The sequence below is a fragment of the Corvus cornix genome, chromosome 12 (genome assembly GCF_000738735.6).
Source record: "Corvus cornix cornix isolate S_Up_H32 chromosome 12, ASM73873v5, whole genome shotgun sequence".
Taxonomy (NCBI): Eukaryota; Metazoa; Chordata; class Aves; order Passeriformes; family Corvidae; genus Corvus; species Corvus cornix.
Window position 1 is genome coordinate 1,153,025 of NC_046342.1, and position 24,529 is coordinate 1,177,553.

Here is a 24,529-nt window from a genome sequence, read left to right on the forward strand (position 1 = left end):
AGATACAGGAGCTTTCAAAGATAAAATTCCACACACAGTATTCTTCCATTTCTGTATTAAGGCACCACGTTTTTGGAAATACGAAGGAGTGGTGTGTTTTCCAATTGTAACTTTACAATGAACACAAATGCAGTCAGTGCTGCTTATCAGAAATTTCACAGGTGAGTCTGAGAGCCAGCAGGCTCTGCTGCAAACATTCAGCTCTCTGAAAAGACACTGATTTATAAAAAGCCTCTAAAACTACTGCAGCCTTATCAGAAGCTCAGTTGCCAGTTTAACACCTGTAATACTAAAATACTTAGATTAGGACTTACAATGTAGGCAATGAAATAGAACTTGTAATTAGAAAGTGATTTTAACCCCTTATAACGACATCTTAAGAAGTATTTGGACACAAAAACTTGCAAGCTCTCTTTAAGGAGTCACCACTGAACTCTCAGAGAAGCTGCTGACAAACCTTGTACTACTCACCCTTGAGACTTGCTGTAGTTTCAGCCACATTTTAAGTATGAAAAATACATCTCCTTGTCTTTCAGTCAAACTTTTTGACAGCCAAGATCCATGTGAAGTGACAAGAAGTCAGTCAGCATTGTTCAATACCATTTTAATCTCCACTGAGGGGAAATTATAGAAACATGTTAACACAAACAGCAAATGTTTGGGGAAAGACCATATGGTGCTATGATGGGGTTTAGTTCATAGAAATGTAATCTAGAATTTTATAAAAATTATATGAAAGAATAACAACATCTTTCAGTAACATCAGACAGCATAGAAAAAATAAATCTCAACATTAGTCGTACTCTAATGGTCCTTCTAGTAAGAAATTTAAAAGTGCTCTTTAATCCCAGTGTAGCAACTCAATCTTAGTGCAATAGGTCAGATCTGGTTTAAAGCAGGTATTTATAGCAATTGTGCAATTCCTACAACTGACAAACCCCATGATCTAAACATGAACACTAAATGAGGTAAGTATTATAATTAGAATTAAACATTCCGTAAGTATCTTACACAACAACTCTACTACAAGGAAAATCCTGGTGCTCCCTCACAGGACGGCTCCGACCTAAACACGATGTAAAACTTGTAGTACAAATCAGTGAATACTTGGAAGTTATAAAAGCTCTTGCAAAATACACAGTTTAGTACATTTACAACCCACTGCTACAAACAGTACCTAATGCAAAATATACCAACTTCAAGAAAGCCAAACTTCACAGGTAGTGCAACTGAATTTGCTTTGGATACACTGTTGTATTCCCAAATCCTCCCAGAAGCTCCATATAAAGTTAGCACATTACTTTAATGTAGAAATGTCACTGTAATCCTCAATGAACAGTAATAATGAAGGGTTTGCTTACCAACCATGACTGCAACTGCAAAGTACCATTGCTCTCTGAGCAAGTGAAAACCACAGCACTAGTTGGGGAAAAAGAATTTAAATGTACTCCTCACTGTTTTATACATGGCAAGCTGGCAATAAAAAGACAGCCTGTATTTCTACATAGTTTTTTCTGCGAGGTTGCTCAGAACTCTAAGATCAGCTTTCATTTGCCTGTAGTTTCTTTATCTGTCAGCTGCAGTGCATAGGAACTACTGCCTGTCACATGCAGAGCTCATCTGAAACACCAGACTGGTAATGGTGAGCCCTTATGGCTCACTTGCATATGGAGCCACAGGGCGTTCATATTCTTTTTCACAAGGTGCTTATGAGCAAGATTTAAGTCACTATCCACAACAGGAATAAACTATGAGTTTACAAACATTTCTTCTAACTTTCTATGGCTTCAAAGCTGCAAACCTGCCCTGGCTTTTACAGTATTGCACTTCCCTTTAGTGTTAAACTGACAGCTGAAGTCTGCACAGAACTCGTTTTATAACAGTATTTCAATTTAAAAAGCAATAAATAAAATGCAGTATTTAAAAAACCCCACGAAACAGTACCTTTAGGCCATATTTCTTCTACCTCACCCTGTGCTGCACCATCTGAAGCAGGGCTGGGACAGTCTTTGGATACCAACTGCATAGTTCTTCCAACATAACAGATCCCCCCATACCAATCAGAGAAGCAAATTAAGCTTTCTACAGCAATATTAGACACAAAGACAGTACCCTTGAGTGCATATCTCAATTAGCTTAAAAGGATGTGTTGCCTTAGCCCAAGATAAACTCAGGAGCTAGACACAGTTACTCTGTATTGTCTCTGGGTTATCTGACTAACATTTAGTGGCCTGTCATTGCAGTGCCAAGTTGCTGAAGTCCTTAGCAGAGTCTCTGATCATCTGATCCATGCTGGAACTGCCAACTCCGCAGGCTGCCCGCTCCTTGTCCAGAAGGCCCAGGCTGTGCAGGTTGAGGATGGAGTCGGCGATGATCCGCGCTGTCCTCTTCTGGTACCCGCCGGATGTCACCATCAGGATGGGGATCCTGCGGCTCCGGGCAGCCCTGAACACCACCTCGTCTCTCTTCACAATGCCCTGCACAGCCAAAGTAAGTGACAGCAGCATGATACTTCACTTCCAGCCTGTGCTTTACAGATTTAGACCACTGGATGCTTGGTAAGTGTTTAAGCGTTACAGTTTACAGTAGTAATTAAAAATTCATTTGGAAGCCCTGTTAGTTTTGGTTTCCATGCATAATCATTAAAAAAAAAAAAAAAAACAAAAAAACAACAAGCACACCACCCCTCAAAACCCCCAGAAAATCAAATATCCTTGACTTGTTTTGGAGGACAGAGCAGATAAAAGTCTTTAGTACAAATTCCTACAAGAATTCCTGCTCAAAGGCCATAAAATCTAAACTGACTGCAAATTTTACAAGTGTTCACCCTATATCCCAGGTGAGGAATTGCGACTAGGAAAGATTGTCTGAATTCCAAGTGCTTTAGTTTGTGCCCAACTTGCACAGCACCCTCTGTCAAAAGTTTAGCAACTTGATCAGAATTTCACAGTCCTACAGAAGAACCCAAAATTCAATCAAATTTTACACATTCACAATCACTGACTGAATCTTAAGTCCCAGTTTCTTTAATAAGAGCCCGTGGTTACTGTCAGAAGAATCTATGGCTGAAGGGGAAGTTGCAGAATGCAAGCAACGGTAAATCCATAAAAAGAAAATAAATTCTAAATAATTTCTTACTAGGAGAAAGGTATGAAACTAAAAAATAACGAAGACTGCTGCCCAGGAGGTGCTGTACTGCCATTGAACCCAGACAAGAGCAGAGTGTGAGTCTTCTGGGTTTGAAATAAGCACGAGCGTGAAAAATATTTCAGGAATGAGTGAGAACAGAATTAAAACCTACTTTTGTAAAAGAGAGTTCCAGATACATGTAACTCATCACAACTCCTCAAAAAAACCCCCAAAACCCAAAAAACTAGCAACACAACTGACAACAGCTTACAATGGACAGCTCAAAGCTTCAGTAACTGCAAAGCTGGAGAAGGGAAAAGGCATCACAATGCAATCAAATACAAACAATTAAGGAAGCAGCAGCAAAAGTGCTTCAAAATGATCATGCACTGCTCAGGCTGGCTAAAGGAAGAGTGGAAGCACATCAAGAAATAACACCCTACCATTAATCAGACCACAAACAGATGGTAAAGAATAAAATACAAATTCAGCAGAAAAAAAAGTATCTTGTAAAACCATACAAGAGTATTGTTCACTGCACAGTCTGACACAGCCCTGTGAAAGAACCAGGAATAACAAATGAACAGTAAGACAAAGGAAAATGAAGAATTCTATTAGAAACAGATCCTTAAAGGAAGCAACAGAATTACAGAAGGAGCTGTAGGGCCCTGGGGACCCATCAGGGGATGCATCACTATTATCCCACACCAGGACGGGAAGCAGCCACTGCTCCCAGGAGCCTCACTGCTCCAGCAGCTCCAGGGGGAGCCTGGAGGAACTGAGGGGAAAACATGGGCTTATTCCCACATTTCTGTGGAAAACAACAGCCTGGCACAGTTCCCACTTCCAAACAAAGGGAAGAGGGACTCAGCTGATGCACCACAGGCTTTTCTGCAGCCTCAAGCACCAGGAAACCATCACTCAGAGCACTCTGAGGAGCCTAATTCTGAGCAGAACTAACACTGCAGCAGGAGCTTAAAACATAAATGACATCTACAGGAGTAGGACTGAAGACTGGACTACAGAGCTTTGAAGAGAGGGACCCTCCAGGCACGATGCCTTTCCAGCACCGCGATTTCAAGCCTTCACAGCTACACAGCAGAGACAAGGGCCCTGCCCTCAGTGCAGACACCAAAGGCCTGAGCTCCCTCCAGCTGTGCAGAGAATGGCACCCTGTGCCTTTCACCTCTCCTCGTGGCCAGGGAAGCTCCTTCCCCTTTCTTCCTCCATCCTTACGTTCTCTGTCTGCAGAGCACCCAGAAAGCTACAGCAACTCATTTGTCTTGGCAGTTAACACTGCTCCTTCTCCAAGTGCAGAAATTTGGATTCCTTTTAAAGGAAAATCTCAAAGTATACCCCACCTATGACCAAGCTGCCACTTCCCTTGGTGGCCACTGCTCTGCAGAGGGCTCTGCTTCACCAAACCACACCTCAGGCCATCTCCTCCCCAAGGCCCCAACCAAGCAAGTCCAAGTCCCTCAGCTCTTCCTTCATGCAAGAGAACTGAACAGAATGAAAACTGAACAGATCAAGTGGTGGCTCAATGAGGGGAACCTGAGAGCTCACAGATCAAACAAGCCCTTTCCAGCATTGATCTGGGGGCCATTACAGAGACCTAAACGTGAAACAGGAGAGACACAGCACAGAGGAACTGACAGAGAAGGACTCACTAAAACCCATAAAAGAAATAAGAGGACTCTAAATTTTTGTTTATTTTAAGAAAAGCAGAAAGGTGAAGACTTCTATGAAGATTTACATATTAAACCAAAATTTGAGTCTGGTACCAGACTGGGGAAAGTAAACAGCATCTGTAAAGGAAAGAATCAAGAAAAGGAAAATATTTGTTCATCTGCTAAGAACACACAGCCAGGCTGCACAAAATTGTTATAACTACGAGGGTAGTTTAAAACAGCTGGGAGTGCTACAGAGGAAATTAAGTGTAAGAGACACACTGGGGCCAGGTGACAAAAGAAATACACTGCAAAATGGGTCATGTGAGGGGAAAAAAGAAACAAAGAAAGAATAAACCAAGCAGGGAAAATAGAAGTCAGGCGAAGTGTGAAAATATACGTATCTCTGGTTACTGTGTGGGTGTTGGAAATCAGTGGATTTTAGAGAGAAGATGAATGATACTGGAACAGGCACCAGAAGAACAAAAATACTTAAGAGTCAGGGAGAAACAAGGAAGAGAAGGGTGAAAAAGCAAGGGAGATGGATGTGTGTGTGTGTCACAGGAACTGCTGTGCCCGGGGCAGTGTCCCTCCCTCCAGCCCCAGCCCGCACAGGGAGGCTGTGCTGCTCGGGGTCACACACACCTGGGGGGAAATGGCCAGGCCTCCCAAGGGATCCCCGTCCAGGATGTCAGTGCCAGCGTTATAAACAACGATGTCAGGCTTGAACTCGTTCAAGGCTCCTTCCACGTGGGTGTGCACCTTCTGCAGGTACTCGGCGTCCTCTGTGCCCCACTCCAGCTCCACTCTGCGTTTTATGGCACCTGAGGGAAAACAAACCAAGCACTGCTCAATAAACAAAGCATTGCTTTGGAAGAAAATGCACAATTTAGGTAAGCAAGCAAAAAAAGTTACATTTCTGGAAGCTCTCTCAAGACATTGCATTTTCACAGACACTTGAATTAAAGAAAATTATTCAACTACTTGTTTTCCCAGCAAATGTAAAGCACAATGACCTTGAAAAAATTCCACTGAAGAAAGAAAATCAGATGCAGGGCAAAAAAACCCAATCTGAGATGCAAATGAAAAATGTTATTGAAAAACAGCTGATCTACAAGTTCAGTTACCAATCAGGAGTGAAATCATAAAGAAAATTATTAAATTAAAAGTAACCTAAATAAAGTGTAAGGCAAAGAAAACACTGAACTGCTATTGCAGAGGAAACAGCTGGGGGGAAAAGATAACTATCACTGAGAAATTATGAAGATGTTTTATTTTTATCACAACACTCAAAACTTCACAGCAAGGGATCATGAATTTATGTGAACTGCTTTATGAATGTATAACAAGATTCAGCTTTGCCCCAAGCATTTTCAATTTAATGTTCTTACCCTGTAATCCTACCAGAAGAGCAAATATCAATTCTTAATTTAAATCAAATTATTTCTAATATTTCTAATAAAGCAATAGAAGTAGAAAATGAAGGCTGAGAAGGTAAAGAAACCCAAGGTTATGCAGCCGAGTTTTGCGTGCTTTTATGGAGGGATGTGACTCCAGCCCTGAATTAACTGAACCCCTGCCAGAGCTGTTTCAAGGGATGACTTCTGCCTCCCCACACCCTCTGCCTCGAATTAAAGGATGTGCAGTCTCACACCTTAAACATGGATTCAGCCCCCACCAAGTGTGCAAGAATGCACTCAACACAGAATGACACTTAATTACTCTTGTGATTGCTGCCTTTTGCTCTGCTTTCTATCCTTGTTCAGCATCAGTGAAGCTCTTCTTTTTCATCCCATTATTTTACATTGCATCCACATTAGTTTGAAAGATTTTTGTTTCTTTACAGTATTTTCCTGAATTCTTTTCCTATTGTTACAGGAATGTTCCTGTAAGTCTGCACAGCTGTGCTGAACAGCACTGAAGCCTCCTGAGGGTAAGGAATCTGTTGGGTGGATGGAGCTGTAGAGGAGAGAACACAGTGGCTGGGGACAGACAAGGATTGCTGTGATGAAACCATGAGGAAGGTGAGAGACTGTGACTAGGATTCTGTGCCTTCACTGGCCTCTTGCCCTCGCCACGCACAAGGAACTGCAGGGATCGGTCCTTACCCACAACTGGGAGCCCTGAGGGACAGAGGGATGGGGCTGGAGGGTGGAAGGAACACAGCCCTTGCATGCGCTCATGGCCTTTGGACCCTCTCCTGCTAAGCACTGACAGCACCTCTACAGCTCTGTAAAATGCCACTCAGACCAAGAGTGAGGCCTTTTAAGGCCTGAACTCAGAGTCTCAGCTTTTCCTGCTTACCCTTCAGTGAACTGGTCCTATTCCTCATCCATCCTTTCTCCTCCTAAGCTTGTGTAATTCCACACTGCTTCCCCCTAGGACTCAATATGCTTATGGTGAGCTGCTCCCTTTTTTCCCTTCCCTAATGAAGTGCATGGGGCAAAAAAATGTGTAGAAAAGGCTCCTGCAATAAAATATGGAAAAAATGGGCAGGAAATCCAAGGAGACAGTGATCAGTTGGAGTTTACCCTAAGGCTTCAAACTCTAATGTTCAAGCCTCTGCCCCTCTTCAAAGGGATTCCCTCTGTGATCTCATCTCTCCCTGTCACCTAGCAGGAAGGGTTTAAGGGATTTACCCACAAAAAGCCTATTTAGACATTCTTATGCAAACTGCAAGAACTACACACTCACATGGCTCTGGCCCAGCCCTGTGCACCTCATCCTTCATCTGCAGAAAGGGAATGCTGGTGTTCAGGGTGGTACTGCAGCTCAGGGGTTCAGATTTGCTAGCAAGGACTGACTCTGTTTTGGTCTTAATCCATCTGTTCAAATGTTGCCATGTGATAAATGAATAAAGGGATGCTCTTCTTGGGGGGAAAACCCCCCACATTTGCTTGCAATTTGTCTGCCTCCAGACATGGTGTGCTTTAAATGGTCATTTTTTAGTTTAAAACCTTGAAATACTACAATTCTTAGCATCTTTACTAGTCAGAAGACAGCAGTGCAATGCACTGCACCTGATTCTTGTCAAGAATCCAAATGAAGTAGGTTTTTCAGAAGGACAGCATCACTGAAGGAATCCAACAGCAGAACAACTCCCCCAGCAACCCCTGACTCAGTGAACAAATTAAGTCTGCAATAAGTGGCAGTGTAACAGAATCGAAGGCCAAATAAACTTGGGGCTTTTGCATTCCAATTTAACCATTATCAAAGCCTCACTAATTAACTGTGGCAGGTCACAACAGACAAGTACAGGAGGAAAAACAAACCACAACCAAACCAAATCAAGCATGGGTATGACAGGGAAGGGGGAAGTCCCCATCCCTGCAGGGATTTAACAGTGTGGATTTGGGGATACTGGTCAGTGGTGGCAGTGCTGGAGGAATGGTTGGACACGACCTCAGAGGGCTTCTCCAACTTTAAATTCTATGGGTCTATTCCAGGACTTGCTTTGCTTCTCACCTTGTGTCACATTCAGAGGCAGCTCGTTTCCTACAAGCTTATCAAACAAGTTCTACTGGGAAGGCAACACCCAAATATGTTGTAACTTCACTGTCAAAAGAACATGAAATCTTTTTACACAGTATCAGCTAATCCTCAGTGAGCTCTCTCATAAATGTAACGTAAGGGAAAGATGAAGTTCTAACAAGTCTCTTCAAATCACAGGATTACTCAATTCACTGCTCCAAGGCTGGCACAAGCTTTGGAATGGACTGCTAACAACATCCACTGAACACCTCCCCACACCCTGCACTCCAGAAGGTCATTCCTGACGTGAGGGACAACACTGCAGCATTAACACTGGTGTGACAGATCACAGTGAGCAGTGAAAATGATGTGACATTTAAAAAAAAAAAAAAATAAAGAAATCTAGGTGATGTTGTTGCAAGGAAGCGTAGTAGTAAATGAAGAAGTTATGTAACAACACAGTAGGTCTGGTACATTTGGGAAGATGAATTTCAATTATACTCACGTTTAGCAAAACCATCCCCTGGATAAATATATCTATTGTATGCATCCATAATATAAACCCGAGGATCATCCATAAAGTCCCTCTCATGGCCATTTCCCTGAAGGAAATTTACAGTTAGCTATTCCTAGCATGCCAACACAGAATTAAATACACTGCAAATTCTAGAGAAATTAACACTACAAAAGTTCTAATATTCAGAACTCCTGTGTCATTCTCGTATTTAGTCCTGGAGGTTATTCTGAGGTGTGGAGTTTTGGGGGGTTTGACAGTATGAGTCTGAGGACTACAGCTCTTACCACAAACAAAATCCTTGTCTCTCTGTGAAGGTAATTAGCCTAGATCTCAGTACACATGTAAGAAAATAAGGAAAAATCAGAAGCTAATTGTCCTCAACAGCACCACCAAAGCAACTGTGACCACCAAAAAGATCTACCACCTTCCAGCTGTGCAAGAAAAAGTCACTTTCAACTGCTGCAGGGATACTGAGTATTCTTACTTAAGAATTAATGAATAAACACAGCAGACTACAGCTCTCCTGGTAACTCAAGCCTTGGTGAGATAAGTAATCCCTGGAAAAACTACAAACACTAACAATCCAACAGTTTAACACCAGAAATTCCCTACAAAAAATTGTACTGGCTGTAAAGAGGGATGCTCAAGAGTAAACTCAGATTTGGAATGGTTCCCCCTCCCCATTTCTGAACGTAAATACTATTCTTTTGGTTCTCACTTAGACTTTTCTCACTAATATAAAAATCATTTTACCACAGCAATCACTAAGATAATTTTGTTTCAATCAGTGTATCATACAGGACCACAGCCCCTATCCCCAGAATTTCACTAGAACTACAGAAACAGACATTTCCCTAGGTATATCTCCTGTAATTCAGTTTTTATGCTAAAAAATGACAACTCTATTTATTTCTTCAGCATCTTTGGTCCACAAATGAACAGTTCATGCACACAAGCCTAGGAATATGAAAGCCTCTGGGGGAACCATTTCCTTATGAATGGTGAAACTCACCACTGCACTAAGAATTGGAACAGTCAAGAGATGAGAATATCTGCATTGTTAAACAGGATCTGCTGAGCTACTTCAGACACCTCTCATCCCCCAAAGAAAGGAAACAAGAGGTGATTTAATGTGCACACTGAGACTACCAACACATCTGAAAACCAAAATACATTCCAAGAATTTTTCAAAACCAAACCTATCCACACCCTGACAGAGAGGCTGAAGAGAACCATGAACACAAAACATCTTTCTACTGCATAATCTATGTCCTGCTATCATGGTAATTTTAGGACACAGATAAGAGAAACGAGAGAAGATGAAAAACGTGCTGCCATTAGGCTTCCTCAGTGCCATGGAGCTGTGTAAAAATGGTTTCTTTACACATTATAAATCACCTGAAAAATGCCTCAGGTTGGACATCACTTTGGTGCATTAACTGCTTTTCTAAAAATACCATTTCTGTCCTTCCAGGATTTATTTTGCAAATCCCACCAAAGCTGAGATTTGATCTCAGTACTACAGTAAATCACTTCACCAGGTTAAGAGGGATGGATCCTTTACTTCATTAGCCTGAAGCCAGGCTTAAAATTAAACCACTGAAGGTCAAATCCCTCCCCTGCAGAGGCTGCTGCAGTGACCAGGCATTCTGAACTAGCTGGGATTGTCTGGAGAGATCCTTGTTTCTCATCCCTGGAGACCGTGAGTGCAACGCAGCAAGATTTTTACATGCAGCCACATGATGGAGCTGCAACTCAGCTTAATTTTATTAAACTGGCTTAAGAGCCTTTTGGAGCATAAAATAATTGAAGAATCAACTCTTCACAGTTTTCATAATCTCTGATTAACTTTGTAGTCTATGACTTTACACTTGTATTAAAAAAACGTATTTATCACACACTTGAATTTCAAGCAAAACATCTGTAAGCACTGAATACAGGTAAACTACTCACCTGATGGGCATCCAGATCAATAATTGTGGCTCTAGACACTCCTGGTACTCTCTCAAATAAGAACTGGATGTATAAGCAAAGAAAAACACGGAGAAGTTTGTGAAGTTAGGTGACAGACTGAACTGGAGGCTCGAAGATTGCACAGTACATGACTGCTGTAATTTTAATGTAGGGCCCATCTATCTGTTTCAGTCACCAAATAAACTGAGACATGATTCTCATACATTTAATTACAACATCTCATTATTTGACATAAAAAGATAATTTTTGTTAAAATAAAAACCCTATGTATCCAGAGGCTGGAGTGGAACCAGTGACAGCATCCAACTGCAACAGCCTAAAATTCATTGGTTAGGAAAAGCTGCTGTAAGGACTGCATGCCTTAGAGCCACTTTTAGTGACAGAATTCATTTCCTATTCTGTCTGGGGAGAAAAAACAATGGTTTTTACTTCTTTGAGTCTTAGCTTTGCTAAGTTACTATCTTTAAAATAGACATGGTAAAACCCAAAGATTTTGTACAAACTGTCACCCACTATAATTTCTCAATCTGTATTTTAATGGTAGGTGAAAAAAGAACACTGTGGATTACTTTTCTGCAAATTACCACGTACAGAAATTAGGATGTTATGTCACATGGTGTGCTGCAGTCATTAGAGCTCTTTAATGTTTGATTATTACTGATACTTTATAAATATTCTAGTATACAAATATGCCACAGCTCATTTGATAAAAATAAGCCCTAATTGCAGAAGGCTCTTACTTCAGCCATTCAACAGCTAAATACCAAATGTATTCATTCCCATTTGGTGACTATTTTGGAGTCACTCACATTTTTATTCATGAATCTGAACCAGTCTGAGCCCTGTATGGTGCAGCTTGATTCAGAGAGGGGATTTTTGTCTCTGCATTTGTCTTGCCTGTAACCACTGAAACCAATGTGGAATTTCCAGGTTCACGTGCAAGGCCAGGTGAATTATCACTGAGGATATTAGAAATCCATCTGGTTTGATTGGAGTGGTTTTTGCAAGACAACATTATCAATGCAATTATAGTGGTGCACATTTACATTGATAATTCTGACCCCTGCAGCTCTTCTCTTCCACTTTACAACACTGCATATTCCTATTCCAACCCATCTGGAGATTGCTTCATTTTCTCCAATTAGGATGTAAATTAGTTCTTAGGAATTTACGTGGATTTCTCCTCCTCCATTTGCACAAACAGCAGGAAACAGTGGTTTAAGAGTAGTTCTTACCTTGATAGCCAGTGTGATGTCAGCATAAGCACAAAATCCTCCCCCTTTGTCACTGGAGCAGTGATGAAAACCACCCCCTGAACAGGAAAATGGTGAAGGGATGAAAAGCCACATACTAAACAAAAGCCAGATACTAAAAACATTGATGGGCTTTGCAAAGAGATGTAAATGAAAATCAGATGCTTTCAACACACCATTTAAGGTATCACTGAATTTGTACTCACCCACGTTGATGGCCCAGCCTCTATCCACAGCAAGTTTTCCTGCCTTAAAAAAAAATTTACAGTTGGAATTCTATAAATGAATGAGGCAACAGTTAACAATATCTGCTTCCACTCCAAATCACTCCTGGCATTCCAACACGCCCCCGGAATTTCTGGATCTTTTGCCACTGGAGGTCATTCTGAACCAGATCCCTGAGTACAAGCCTGACAAAACTACCCTCAGCATAAGGAGCTGAAAGAATATTTGCTATGTCTTCTGTATTTCCTTGTCTGGCAGCTGGAAAAGGGAAAGTGCAGTGCTGGGAAGAGTAAAAAATGAGGAAGAAGCTCCTGATGCCTTTCCTGTTCATGTACAAACAGAGGAATGTAAGCCCAAAATCCTGGAACACAGACACAAAAAAACCACGGTTCCAGCTGGGGAGGGAGCCAGACAAGTGCTCCACTATGAAGTGTCCTGAAACTTCTTTTATTTTTTATATGACAGAGCATGCAGCGTATAGAATATTATTGATCTTTTCCCCTCCAGTACAGGAAAAACGTGCCTGTATCTCTCCTTGGAACTCAAATGACATTCAGGGAAGGGAAAGTATTGACGGAGAGGTGGTACACAAGGCTTAAATGATGGAATTTTAACTGAAAAACCTGATTACTTTGGCCAGGAAGAGTCAAACAACTGTTTCAGCGCAGCATTCTTTAACTGCTCTGTTAAAAATAATGAAGACATTACTAGTTAAAATTAAAAAAAAAAAAAAAAAAAAGAGAAAATATTTTAAAATTGATGGGTTTTTTGTCCATAGTCCTGGAAAGAACAAATTACACATCATAGACAAAATGAAGTTTGGGCAGTTATGAAGTCTTCATAACCAATATTTACATTTGAACAGTTTTAATTCAGTACTAGGATAACTATTGGGATGGTAAACATGATCCTGCTATGATCATGCCAACTTACACAAATTAGATCTTGGGGAGAGATTGCAGTTTCTGAACTATAAAACCCATTAAGTCCCAGGGAGAACACATTATCTGCGATTTATCACATTTCCTAGGGATTCCTCACCAAAACCCAATCTTCCCACATTGCTAAAATATCATTAAAAAGTCGAGAAACTCAACAGGAATTTTTGTAATAAACAGGCCCATCAGGAATAGCAGAAAATTGCACTTCTGACTTGGACTGTACAAATTTTATTGTCTGATGAATCAAAATTGCTTTTAAAGCACATACTTATCTCCCCATGATGAAAAAGAAAAGGTACAAATAACAGCATATGGCCTCAAGAGGAATCCCAAAGTGCCCAGGAGTGGCATCCACGTTTCAGGAGCCATGAGACAAAACAGACCATTTGTGGGTGCCTCCTCTACCTGACCACATTTCTAACTGCTGAACACACACCTGTGAGTTAAAGATAACACAAGCACAGTGAAAAACATCACCCAACTGTAGAAAAGTATTGCCTGGCTGGAACCAGGCTGGATGAAAGGTTTCACACACACTGAGCTCCTGTCAAGACATATCCAAGGTAGAGCATCAGGAAGCTCTAAACTCTTCCCAAATACCTCTCTCTTAGACCATTCCCTTCATTCCCATGACAATCTCACAGTGACAGCATGGCTGTAATGAGAGGAAACTCTGCAGGTCCCTGCTCAGCAGGACTTGCTCTGAGTGACAACCAAATATTTTTAAGCACCTTGAACTATATGAAATTCTCCCATCTCTGCTTTTGCCAGTTCACACCTACTCAAGGAGGAAGCACTTTTGTTATCTGGCCTATCACCATAATCCAATGCATCTAAAGACTTAGCCAGAACCCAGCACGTTCTTTCAGAATTCAAATCCTTAAACAGGCCTTAAAAAAAAGTTGGTTTAACGTTTCTATTTCCCAGCCTAACTCACCTTTGATATCTAGGAGTCGCAATAAACCCTGTTCCTGTATCTGGCACGGCAGCACTGGCAAAGGCTTGCCAAGCCCCAGGACAGTGGGGCAGTAAGGGGCTTCAAAAAGGCAGAGAAAAAGCAGCACAGGCTGCAATCCCTTCCACTTGCACCCACTGCCACAGCCACCTTCAGGAAGAGGTGCTGAAAGGCAAAGATCTATTTGTGCCATAGGATTAATAATTTCAGATGAGATTATTTGTCTTCCATTTACGTAACTGTTTCAGCCCAATGAGATGGGACTGGCCCCATCTCCTCCCAGCACCAAGCTGGAGGTTCTGAATGCCAGTAAGACAAGGATTGATAAAAACAGGGCACAAAGATCCCACTAGTTCCCAGTTTATGATTGCAAGGGAATCTTTCTCAATACATGGTTTAAACAACTCATTTTTGGCTCCAACTATTCACTGTTTTCTTTCCTCCTACTTCCTCAACATCTCTAATGGGAATGCCCAAGCAAAATTAAATGTCTGGTGACCCTGACACAGCTCTTCAGAGCAGAGCCCTCCTTTTACTCAGTAGAACACAGTTCTGCTCAGATGAAAGAGGCTAAATCTCACTTGAGCTCAGCTGGGCTGCTTCTGCAGTATTTATGATAGAAAAAGTAGATCAACTAAAACCACTTAAAAGAGCAAGATGATACATTTTAAAATGTAAGCATTTACCTAGTCCCAAGAACAAGCAAACCATCCATCTCTTCCCCTACAGTTTCAAGGTCATTTGTTAATATATGCTTTTAAAAAGCTTCTAGAGTGTTGATTATAAACCTCCCATTCCTAGAATTTGCCTGTACTTCAATGTTGTTTAAAACTATCTCAGTTTCTGTATTTGCCCAAGGGCTGCCACATCTCTCCCTGCTTGCCCAGGCTCCCCCTCACTGTCTCTTCTGCAAAGTACAGACCATGAACCCAGTGATGTCCTTCCCTTGCAGCTGCCAACAGCAGCCAACTGTGCTCATGTTCAGGACTCTGCACTGCCCCACCTCCCTCTCCAGGCCTCCACAATCTGCGTTACATAAACAGTACAACTCCAGGTTTACAGTGTTTGATCAACAAATTTAAATATGACAAAAGTGGATCAAGGGCACCTTACCATTATTGTTCCTCCTGTCTGGGTTCGTAGAGGTTTCAGAACTTTTCTCTGAACAACAAAATTGGGAAGAAAGGCAACTGGTGGAATTTCTGTGATTGTAGCCACAACAAATGACCACTGTAACAGGGAAAAAGAGAGTTCCAATTAATGTAATCTGGCTTAATGGTGACAATTAGCTCTCTCAGAAGTTGTTATTTCCTGAAAAGGTGCCCACAGGTCCTTAGGAAGATTTTTAATATTTTTAAATGGAAGTGACCATACCAGTTCTTATTAGTGACCTCCAAATAGGTTCATCCTCAAGTTTTTAACTATGAGAATCATCACTTTCCAGATTTTAGTATCAAACAGTATTAAATCAGCAATTTTTCAGGAAGGTAGTATTTCAGAAAATGTAATATCCCTCAGATTAGAAGGAAGAATTGTGAAATGTCCTTCCAGCTACATTTGATATATTGTTCAAACCTAGAATATCTATTCCTGTGTGGAATCAAAAGGATGTACCAAGGAGAAAACAAACACAAACAAACAGACAACTGAACTAAGAAGTTCAAACACTTAAATGAACACACAGCGTAACTTTAGCATAGAGAACTGATTAAAATTTATTTAGCATATTAAACACTTTTGGAAAATGTTTCAAGGAAACATTTTGTTCAAAAGTCTTCAAGGTTAGAACACAAAATATTTGCAGTATGCAAATGCTTTTTTTGCAAACACATTGATTACTTCAAAGAACTTCCACTAACACTGCTACCAGTGATAACACTGCTAAATATATTTCAAAGCCTAAGTCACAAGCAAGAATATACCTGTCCAACCAGTACTGAAACATTGAGGGACCAGGCATTACGACTTGCCACCCTGTACAAAGACTCTGAACAGATCCTGTTCTCTGCACATCAGGAACTGTAATGAGACTGAGGGCATTGGCTGCCCTGTCACTGAGCTGTTCACAGCTGGCAGGATGTATGTGTGGGCAATTTGAACCACAGAATCACATCCCCATCTCAGAGTCCTTTGATGCTCAAAATAACTTCCCCATTATCAATATTTCCATTATCAGGTACTACTGGATGGGGTGAAGGACTGGCATTGTTCATGAAGTGCCTAACTGTATTTTGCCAACAGTTCATTTCAAACTCTCACTACTTTTATATTTGCAAGACATTATTCTGTTACAATATTATCAGCTGTCCATCACGAGGTGTTTTAATTATTTTTTAGTACAGTCAATCTTGATAAAGTCCCTTTGCAAGACATTTTAGCCTTTGAACAAGCACATTATTAAAAACTATATTCAATGCTGTTGTTCTGAAATGGAAATGAAAAGGTCACATTTGGATAAAAAATAAATTTGACCTCAAATGTGAACGATAATCACACAGGAAATTTTAATGAAATTTAAAGTAAAATTAATGACAACAGGGAGAAGTGGGAGCAATAATGACTCAAACAAACAATTATGTAGCTGCAGGTTTTTACGTGGAGTTGAGAAATCCAGGTGTGGTGGGAGTTTGGCTCTCAGGCTTGCTGCTCACAGCTGGGGCCATTCCCACTGCCACTCACTGCTCCACCCCTGGGCTGTCCTGGGGTTAGTAACTCCCAACAGCTGGGGGAAGTCACCAACTGGGAGCAAAGTCTGGGGCTTCGAGAAGGCAGCTACAGATGAAGGAAAATGCTTCTCCACGTAGTAACTGAAAAATCTGTGGAATGTTTCATGCTTTTTTCTTCAGCATGGTGGTTTTGTTTTCCAGCAGTGTCTGAGTATGAAATTCCCAGACCAGCCTTATCCTCAGCATTTGCATTTCAGTGTTTGTTCACATGTGTTACCACAGAATTTCTCATAAATAAAAAGGGCCAAACACACTCTTAAACTGGCTCTAACCTCATTGCCTACCTCCTTCCAAAAGTTCAGAATGCTGACATGCAGGAAATTCATTATTTTACGTAACACTAGGAAAAGGCAGCAAGTGGAAAAGTACTGCAAGCAAACTACCCACAGTCCAGTCATTACCTTAGAGACCTAAATTCTTCAAAGGAATAACTGAGGGGGAATCACCTCAATTCAAAGGCCAAACTTTGTTTTAAGGACTGAGCAGGGAAACGGGGAGACCCTTCCTTCCAACACAGAACTGATTTCCAGTAGCAGATGTACTTTGTGCACACCTTTTTGTTTCTCTTCGCCCAATGCTCAGCTGGCCTCTTCAGCTGCAGCAAGACACAGACACCAAACACCACCTACTCTTGCAAGTGTAGGGAATTTTCCACCAAATTCATGCTCAGATTTTAAATGAACACTCAAGTGATCCATTATTTTAGGAGACCTGGGCATTCTGAGAAAGGCAAGCAACTTTGTTGTCTTCAGAGATGATCTAATATAAAACTATACCATTTATATATATTTGTCTGGATTTAAAAGAAAAATAGCACAGTAGCCTGTGGGTAAGGCAATAAAGAGTTTTCACAGGGCTTTTTCATGTCTAGGACATTATTTTTCTTTTGCAACTAAGCACTTCTATCTTTGCTGCTTGGCAGCAATCTGCTGCCATGACCAATACAACATCTTCCAGTTTCTACACTTGCAGGAAATATTCTCTCAAGAAAAGGGGGAGAGGAGATATCCAGTTAATCGCATCTGAATACACTCAACAGTGCTAGTCTTGACCACCAAGACACAACTTATACCGACAACTCCCTGTCAAGCCATCCCATAGGTACTAAAAATATGATTATGGCATTCCAAACTGAGCTATGCACATTAAACCCTGCTTCAAAGAAGTGATTCAGGAAAAAGAGGTGGGTGGTTCTATAGAATTAAAAGTTCAATATCAAGAATAGCTGCAATAATATCAAATCTAATGATGCATGAAATTGCATGTAACTTCATAGCACAGAATGAAGAAGGCACAAGAGAACTCAGAAAAGCAGTTAAGAATGAAAAAGTTCATGCAAATAACAGATCGCTGCTACAGAAAAATAAAACATTCCAGAAATAGCAATCCAAGGACTCTTCCACTGTGGAAGGGGATAAGTGACTCAAAATAACTTCTTTTGAATTATGAAATGGAAGATTTCTTTTCTCTTACAAATCCCTTCTCTGCCCTCCAAGCAGAGTTGCAAAGCAAAAGCAATATCCCCTGCACTCATCTACTATCCATTTCCACCCACAGATGACTGGATATATATGCAGAACCAGAGATCTCACATGTTTATGTTTTAGAGTCACACTGAAATTTAACAAATGGATGTTTCATTTCTAAATATACAAGGAATGCTCTTCATCCCCCTGCAGTCCTGTATGAGCTGGCTCTGCAAACCTTCACACACAGATAATGTGCTTGGTTATGCCCTTACACTGCTCTTTCAACTCTCTGCGTATTCCACTGATACAGGCAGTGTCTGAGTATGAAGCCAGTCCTTCCTCCCCCAACAGACTGACCACAGAATCCCTGCATGGATGCTCTGTCAAGATTACATAACCACAAACCCCATAAAGCAATCCCTGCATTAGAAAACATCCAATAAAGTACCCCGTGTTAGTGGTTTCCATTGTATTTTTCATTTCAGAACTGCTTTTGCTGGAGTACATCAAAACTTACACGGCTCAACATTAAAACCCTGGCACTAACAAGAATATTACTGACATCTCAGACATTCCAATTTTCCCTATGTTTAACTTCCCTGAAATGTCGTTTCAGGACACCTATTTCACATAGTAGACCCTCTTTCCCCCCCATCTATGTTGTGAGCTGCCTAATACCTCTGTGGTTTGCTTTCAGTATTCTCAGTAACAACATTATCAGAGTATCAACAAACACCATTCTATATCTGTATAGCTGATTTATAACAACTCTACAAGATACCCACTGCCATTGACACTCGCTCGGGACAGTTTGCTGGAAAAACACACGAAGGGGTACAGCACCTTTAATTTATTAAGGTAGCGCCTGGTGTGAACAACCAAGAGATCTTCATCAGTCGCCTCCCGTGCCTGCACAATCAAGTCATCTGCAATTAGTTTTTCTTCTGCAACAGGAGAGAAATAACAATTGGCATTGTACAGCACTGCTTAGCTCCCCCTGTCCCCCCTCCAAACACTCTGCTACGACCTCAGTGTGGTAACTTCCTCTGTCATGTTTACTTTAGGTTGCTCAGAGTTTCTAAGTTTTCCAAACACAGCCCCTCTTGTCAGAGGTAAGCTGTTCAGGTAGTGGGTATTTGAGAAATATTGTGTACAGAAAGTTTTCAGAGTGTGCTAAGACCATGAGAAGTTCTTGTCTAAACTGAAAGTGCAGACAGGTAATGACAGAGGATGAACACACACTGGAAGCACACAACTCCTCACAGTTTAGGGCTTGGTACACTGGGGAAATCTTGGTGCTTGTACCATCAAATATCCACCATTATTTTAACATTCTTTAAGAAATCCCACAGTTTGTACTAGGATTTAATCCCCTAAATCACAGAAGAATAAAGTAATAAATCAAAATTCAAAACAAAGTAATAGCTTAGATGTTCATGGAAGCAAACAAGCTTAATTAGGATACTTCTATCACCTCCTACCTCAATGTAATTTCAAGAAAAAACAATGAGCAGCTATTAAGTCTTTCCCTTAGAGACCAAAAGATTATTTAAAAACTTAGTTTTATAAGAGCAAGTTACTCCAAGAATTCAGAAGGAGTGCATACGATCACTACAAACAATAATTATAAGGAATCCCGCTGATCTTCCCAGGCAAATTTTGATATTTAATTGCTACACAGCTGTAGCCTTCTAAGCCTGTATCTCTTCTTTAATTTTATACTTGGAGGAGAAAGAAAACAACTCGGAAACCTGAGAGATTTTGCTCTGAAGTGTTATACAAGAACAGCACCTGCAACAACATTTGTTTTGGCAAGCTTCTGTTTCTCCTGACTGAGGCTTGAGGAACATTTCATTCATGCACTGGTGTCAAACAGACCCAAACTGCTGCCAGCTCCCTTGTCCAGGAGGAAGGTGCTCTGGGAAAGATGTTCACTGCTGATTTGCTCAGTGATAAGGCACAGGGGAAGTCAGCTGTTGCCAGGAATTGCTACTGAGCCAGAGCAAACCAAGTGCTCTGGGGCATCCTGGGCCTTCTTCCTCCTTTCAAAGCAAGGACAGTAAAACAACTGGGAAAACTAATTTTCTGTGAAAGCCTGAGACACTTCAGAGTAGACATGTCACACAGAAAAAAGCTGCAGGAAAAGACTTTAGATGGAAGTAAGAGAAAGGCAAAGGTTCTGATTAATTAAGAAAACTGTCAAGGAACCCAAGACTAAATTATTTAAGGTTGTTAGAGGAAAAAGCCAAAACTCAGCTACTAAGTGTGTTAGTGCTAGAATTCACCTGACCTCAGTTAAAAGAATGCAAGTCAGCCTGCAGTGGGAAGGGCAATCCTGAACTGCAAAGGATCATCAGCTGCAGGAGTCATAAGGACCACATAAAGGGAAGGGGCCTGGCTTTGGGACAACCAACAGCCTTTGGAAAGAGAAAAAGCTTTTTTTTTTACTCTTGATGAGCAAGCTCATACTTTAAATGAAGAGATGCCAAGATCTCACAGGCCCTAATCCTGCCCCTGGTTCTTACACTTTTATCTCCTTAATGCATTTCTACCTGTATCCTCCAATTGGTTTAAACAGCAATAATTAGAAGCACCACAAAAAGCTCTGTCTGTACCAGAGGGGCCTCAAAGCTCTTTCCAAACATCATCAGAGCAATAGGATGAGGCTGCTAAAGAACAGACGAAAAGTGCTAAAGCTGCACTTCTCTCAAGCCTGAGAAGTCCTGTGTGCAGTCCAAGTTGAGTAACTAAGTTACACCTGCAGCAAACCATCATTAACACCTGGAATTTTACCAGCCACAGGAATGCCCCAGTTCCTGCTACACCAGGTGCAAAATCAGGGAAGCACAAGGCTACAGAAAGCCACACCCTGCAATTCAGGTCTGGTAAGCCCAACATAAGTCTGCACTAACCACATAATTTTCTTTAGGTTTTGTGCAAATGTTGCTTTAAGAAGCACCTTCTGTCATTTTACCTTTCAAGAAATTGATGACTTTCCCCCATTTGCCTGCATCAAAGGGATGCAGTTTCTCAAGTCCCATGAAGGTGATGTTGTAGTCTGGGGAATACACGATGGGCCAACATCCCGACGGGAGGTCTTCGTACAGCTCCGTCCTGTGGGGCCTTGGCAAGCAAACACACACCAGTCACCACTTCAGCAACCACTTACCAGGGACAGGGTTATACACTGAAGGTCCAAACTACAACTTAAGTCCTTACTAACACTGATTTTATAATTCTTGAAGATGGTATTTCCAACAGAAAAACGGAAACATTTGGTTCTCTCCCCTTGTCTTTCCAAGTGCACCAATCAGCACCTCTACCTTCAAGGGTGCACTCAGTTTGCAGACAGCATAACCTTCAATACCTGCACGACTAGACTCCTATTTCAAAGTCTGTATCAAAACACAAACCACAATGCTTCTAACAATAGAAGCTCCAAAAGATTTCTAGCATCCTTTCCTAGAAAGCAACAAACTATTTTGTGACCACCTGAGCAAACAAATGAGGCTTGGGTTTTATTTGCATAGCATAGAACAAGAGGACACACCCTTAACTCCAGGTGTCACACCTGCAACCCCTAAACAAAACTTTCCTTAGCCCCCCCTCCAAATTATTGTATTTTTCCACCACCAGGAGAGACAGCACAGCCTGCTCACAGCCCTCCTTCACAAGCCATTCACAAACCCGGTAATGCTGTGCTCTGTTTACAAACAAACACCAACTGTTTGTGGACACCTGTGTGCACACGTGGGTCAGCAGGCCAAGCCAAGGCTGAGAGGAGATTCTGTGTCCACACTCAGCCTATTCCACCACCTGTGTGTTGCCTTCTGTGCCCCAAACTCCACGTCACTGAGTCATGCCGAGACCTCTCTTGCTCCTCGAAATTTAAAGTTTGGAAAAGGCTTTGCAACATACTGTGCAAGACACAAGAGTCTTTTGTCAGGTGAACAATACAAACAGAAAACCCCTTATTTCCAGTCTAAGCATGCTCAAAAAATACCCTTTTAAAACCCTGTTAGAAGCAAACCAAACGAAACACGAGGACAATGGAGGTTTTTCACCAGAGCCCGCAGCCCGGAGCCCACACACCACCCACAGAGCGAGCCAGGGCTCCCCGGCCCCTTCCCTCGGCGCTCCCCGCGATGCAAGGCGGGTGTGGGGACGGTGCTGTGACACCCCCGGCCCCGGCAGAGCGGCCTGGGGCCTCGGCCCTGCGGAGGCTGCAAGACAGGGTCGTTTCTGCGGGGGCCGAGGTGCTCCCGGCGGGACAGACCGCGTTCCCAGCGGGACGCCCCGTTCCCAGCGGGACTCCTCCCGCCGGGGCGGGGCCGGGCCGGGCCGCCGGTGTCAGGCCGGGCCCGCGGGGGCTCCGGGCGCTGCCGCAGCTCCAGCCCGGCCCGGCGGCTCCGCGGGCCCCGAGGCCGGACACTGCAGCCCGCGGCCTCCCGCCGCCCCCAGAGCCGCCGCCTGTCCCCGGTCCTGCTCCCCGTTCCCGTCCCCGGCGCCCGTACTCACATCCCCGCCTCCGCTGGGTCGCGCAGGGAAGCGGCGGCCGCGGCTCCGCCCGGCGCGGGGCGGGCGCACGGCGGGCTCGGGCGGGGCCGGGAGCGGCACCGCGGGCACGGCGCTGCCCCACGGCCGTGCTGGAGTGTGCTAACACCAGCTTACAATGGGAATCGGCGGGACCTTCGCCATGGACGGCGTAATGCAGAAGCGTTTGTAACGCAGGCGGCGTTTGTAAAGGGAAATGAGAAGTCGCAGGACAAGCCGCTGGTGTAATGTTGGGGGAGTTAGGAAAACTCAACGTCAAGGGCCTCAAGGTGATGCCGCACTAACGGTATCTTTGGATAGGAAAATACGAGCCTCCCTCGTTATAAAATAAAATTAACAGTTGATACCAGTAGGTCCTAGCAGGTCTGCAGCAAAATGAGGAAAACAAAGGTGAGATAGTGATCTTACCTAACAGCAGCAGAACTGTTGCTGACTTTGACAGGTCAGGATTCACCCCAGGGACAGCTTCACTGAATTCAGGCACACAAGAAAAATAAGCTAGTTTCAAATCAAAAGCCAACTTCTAAGCGTAGTTAACTAATCCTGCCTGAATATATACAAAAAGCGTTTCTTACACAGTTGTACAGCTAAATCAATAATATCATGAAAAACGGTCCATCAATAGGAGTAGTATCTATCAACGCTGGGATAAATGCCCAGAAGCACTATTTTCTCTGGAGGAGTAATGTCTCTTTATGAGAGTCCCTGATAAATGTCTTTCTTCGTAAAATATGCCGGCTTTAGCTTGGCATTCAGTTTTGATGGATGCCTGGGCTTCACCTTGGTATTTATTTAGCAGCAGGAGACTTAGACCATGAAAAACATTCTATCCATTGACATTATCTTTTAATTAACATTTCTTTTGTTCTGGCCCTTTGTGTGCTCACCTCAGTATTCCTCCAGCACATCTACCTTTTCTTCCTTGTTCCTGACTAGTTAGTACTTGGAACTTAGAGTTTGAGTGTTTGGTTAACGAGCTACAAACATAACATGTTCTTGCTTCATTTTCATTTAAATTAACTATTACTTAAATTAAAAATCAACTGCGAGACTAGTTTCCCTATTTCTTGGATGTCATAAATTGTTTTGGAATACTTCTAGGGATGGGGACTCCACCCCTGCCCTGGGCAGCCCAATGCTTGACGACTCCATTAAGAAATTCTTCCTAATATCCATCCTGGACTTTCCCCTGCACAGCCTGAGGCCGTTCCCTCTCCTCCTGTCCCTGTTCCCTGCGAGCAGAGCCCGACCCCCGCCACTGTCTCCTCCTGTCAGGGACTTGTGCAGAGCCACAAGGTCCCCCCTGAGCCTCCTTTGCTCCAGGCTCAGCCCCTTTCCCAGCTCCCTCAGCCGCTTCTGGGGCTCCAGACCCTTCCACAGCTCCGTTCCCTGCCCTGGACATGCTCCAGCCCCTCAAGGTCTTGTCCTGAGGGCCCACTGTAAGAAGTTGTGAAGTTCTGTGATGGTGAAATTAGTTAAACATGATAAATGGTGAAACAGGATAAGGGATTTTTCCTATCAAGAAACAGTAAAATTAAGAGCTAAAGTCAGTGGTAGCAAATTCATGACACAAAGAAAGTTGGGACTGTGGATTACTGACATAACCTCTGGGTTCCCTGCCTACAGATGAAGCAGTGCAATACCA

At 42.5% G+C, this 24,529-nt stretch overlaps 1 protein-coding gene across 3 annotated transcripts; it reads right to left on the minus strand.

The window, feature by feature from the left end:
- Window positions 1–585: 585 nt before the first annotated feature.
- On the minus strand, window positions 586–22,906 carry HDAC11 (histone deacetylase 11). 3 transcript variants are annotated; one of them, XM_039559070.1, is made up of 11 exons: window positions 22,849–22,897; window positions 22,069–22,247; window positions 21,305–21,453; window positions 19,174–19,274; window positions 15,249–15,365; window positions 12,221–12,263; window positions 11,997–12,073; window positions 10,741–10,803; window positions 8,776–8,872; window positions 5,445–5,623; window positions 586–2,477 (listed from the first exon to the last, which is right to left on the minus strand). In XM_039559070.1, the coding sequence occupies exons 3-11, from the start codon at window positions 21,369–21,371 to the stop codon at window positions 2,235–2,237; spliced, it is 987 nt and encodes a 328-aa protein (XP_039415004.1). In that variant the 5' UTR covers window positions 21,372–21,453; window positions 22,069–22,247; window positions 22,849–22,897; the 3' UTR covers window positions 586–2,234. The 3 variants fall into 3 exon arrangements, with proteins under 3 accessions (XP_039415004.1, XP_039415003.1, XP_010408020.1); XM_039559069.1 differs by lacking the exon at window positions 22,069–22,247 and having other exon boundaries at window positions 22,849–22,906; XM_010409718.4 differs by lacking the exon at window positions 22,849–22,897 and having other exon boundaries at window positions 22,069–22,687.
- Window positions 22,907–24,529: the final 1,623 nt, after the last annotated feature.

Excerpts from the sequence above, each read along its gene's own strand:
- HDAC11 (XM_039559069.1), bottom strand. Across the intron at positions 19,275-21,304 it reads AGTCATCAATTTCTTGAAAG|AAGAAAAACTAATTGCAGAT; the intron begins GTAAAATGACAG and ends CTCCTGTTGCAG. Across the intron at positions 12,264-15,248 it reads AGACAGGAGGAACAATAATG|GCAGGAAAACTTGCTGTGGA; the intron begins GTAAGGTGCCCT and ends TTTTTTTTTAAG.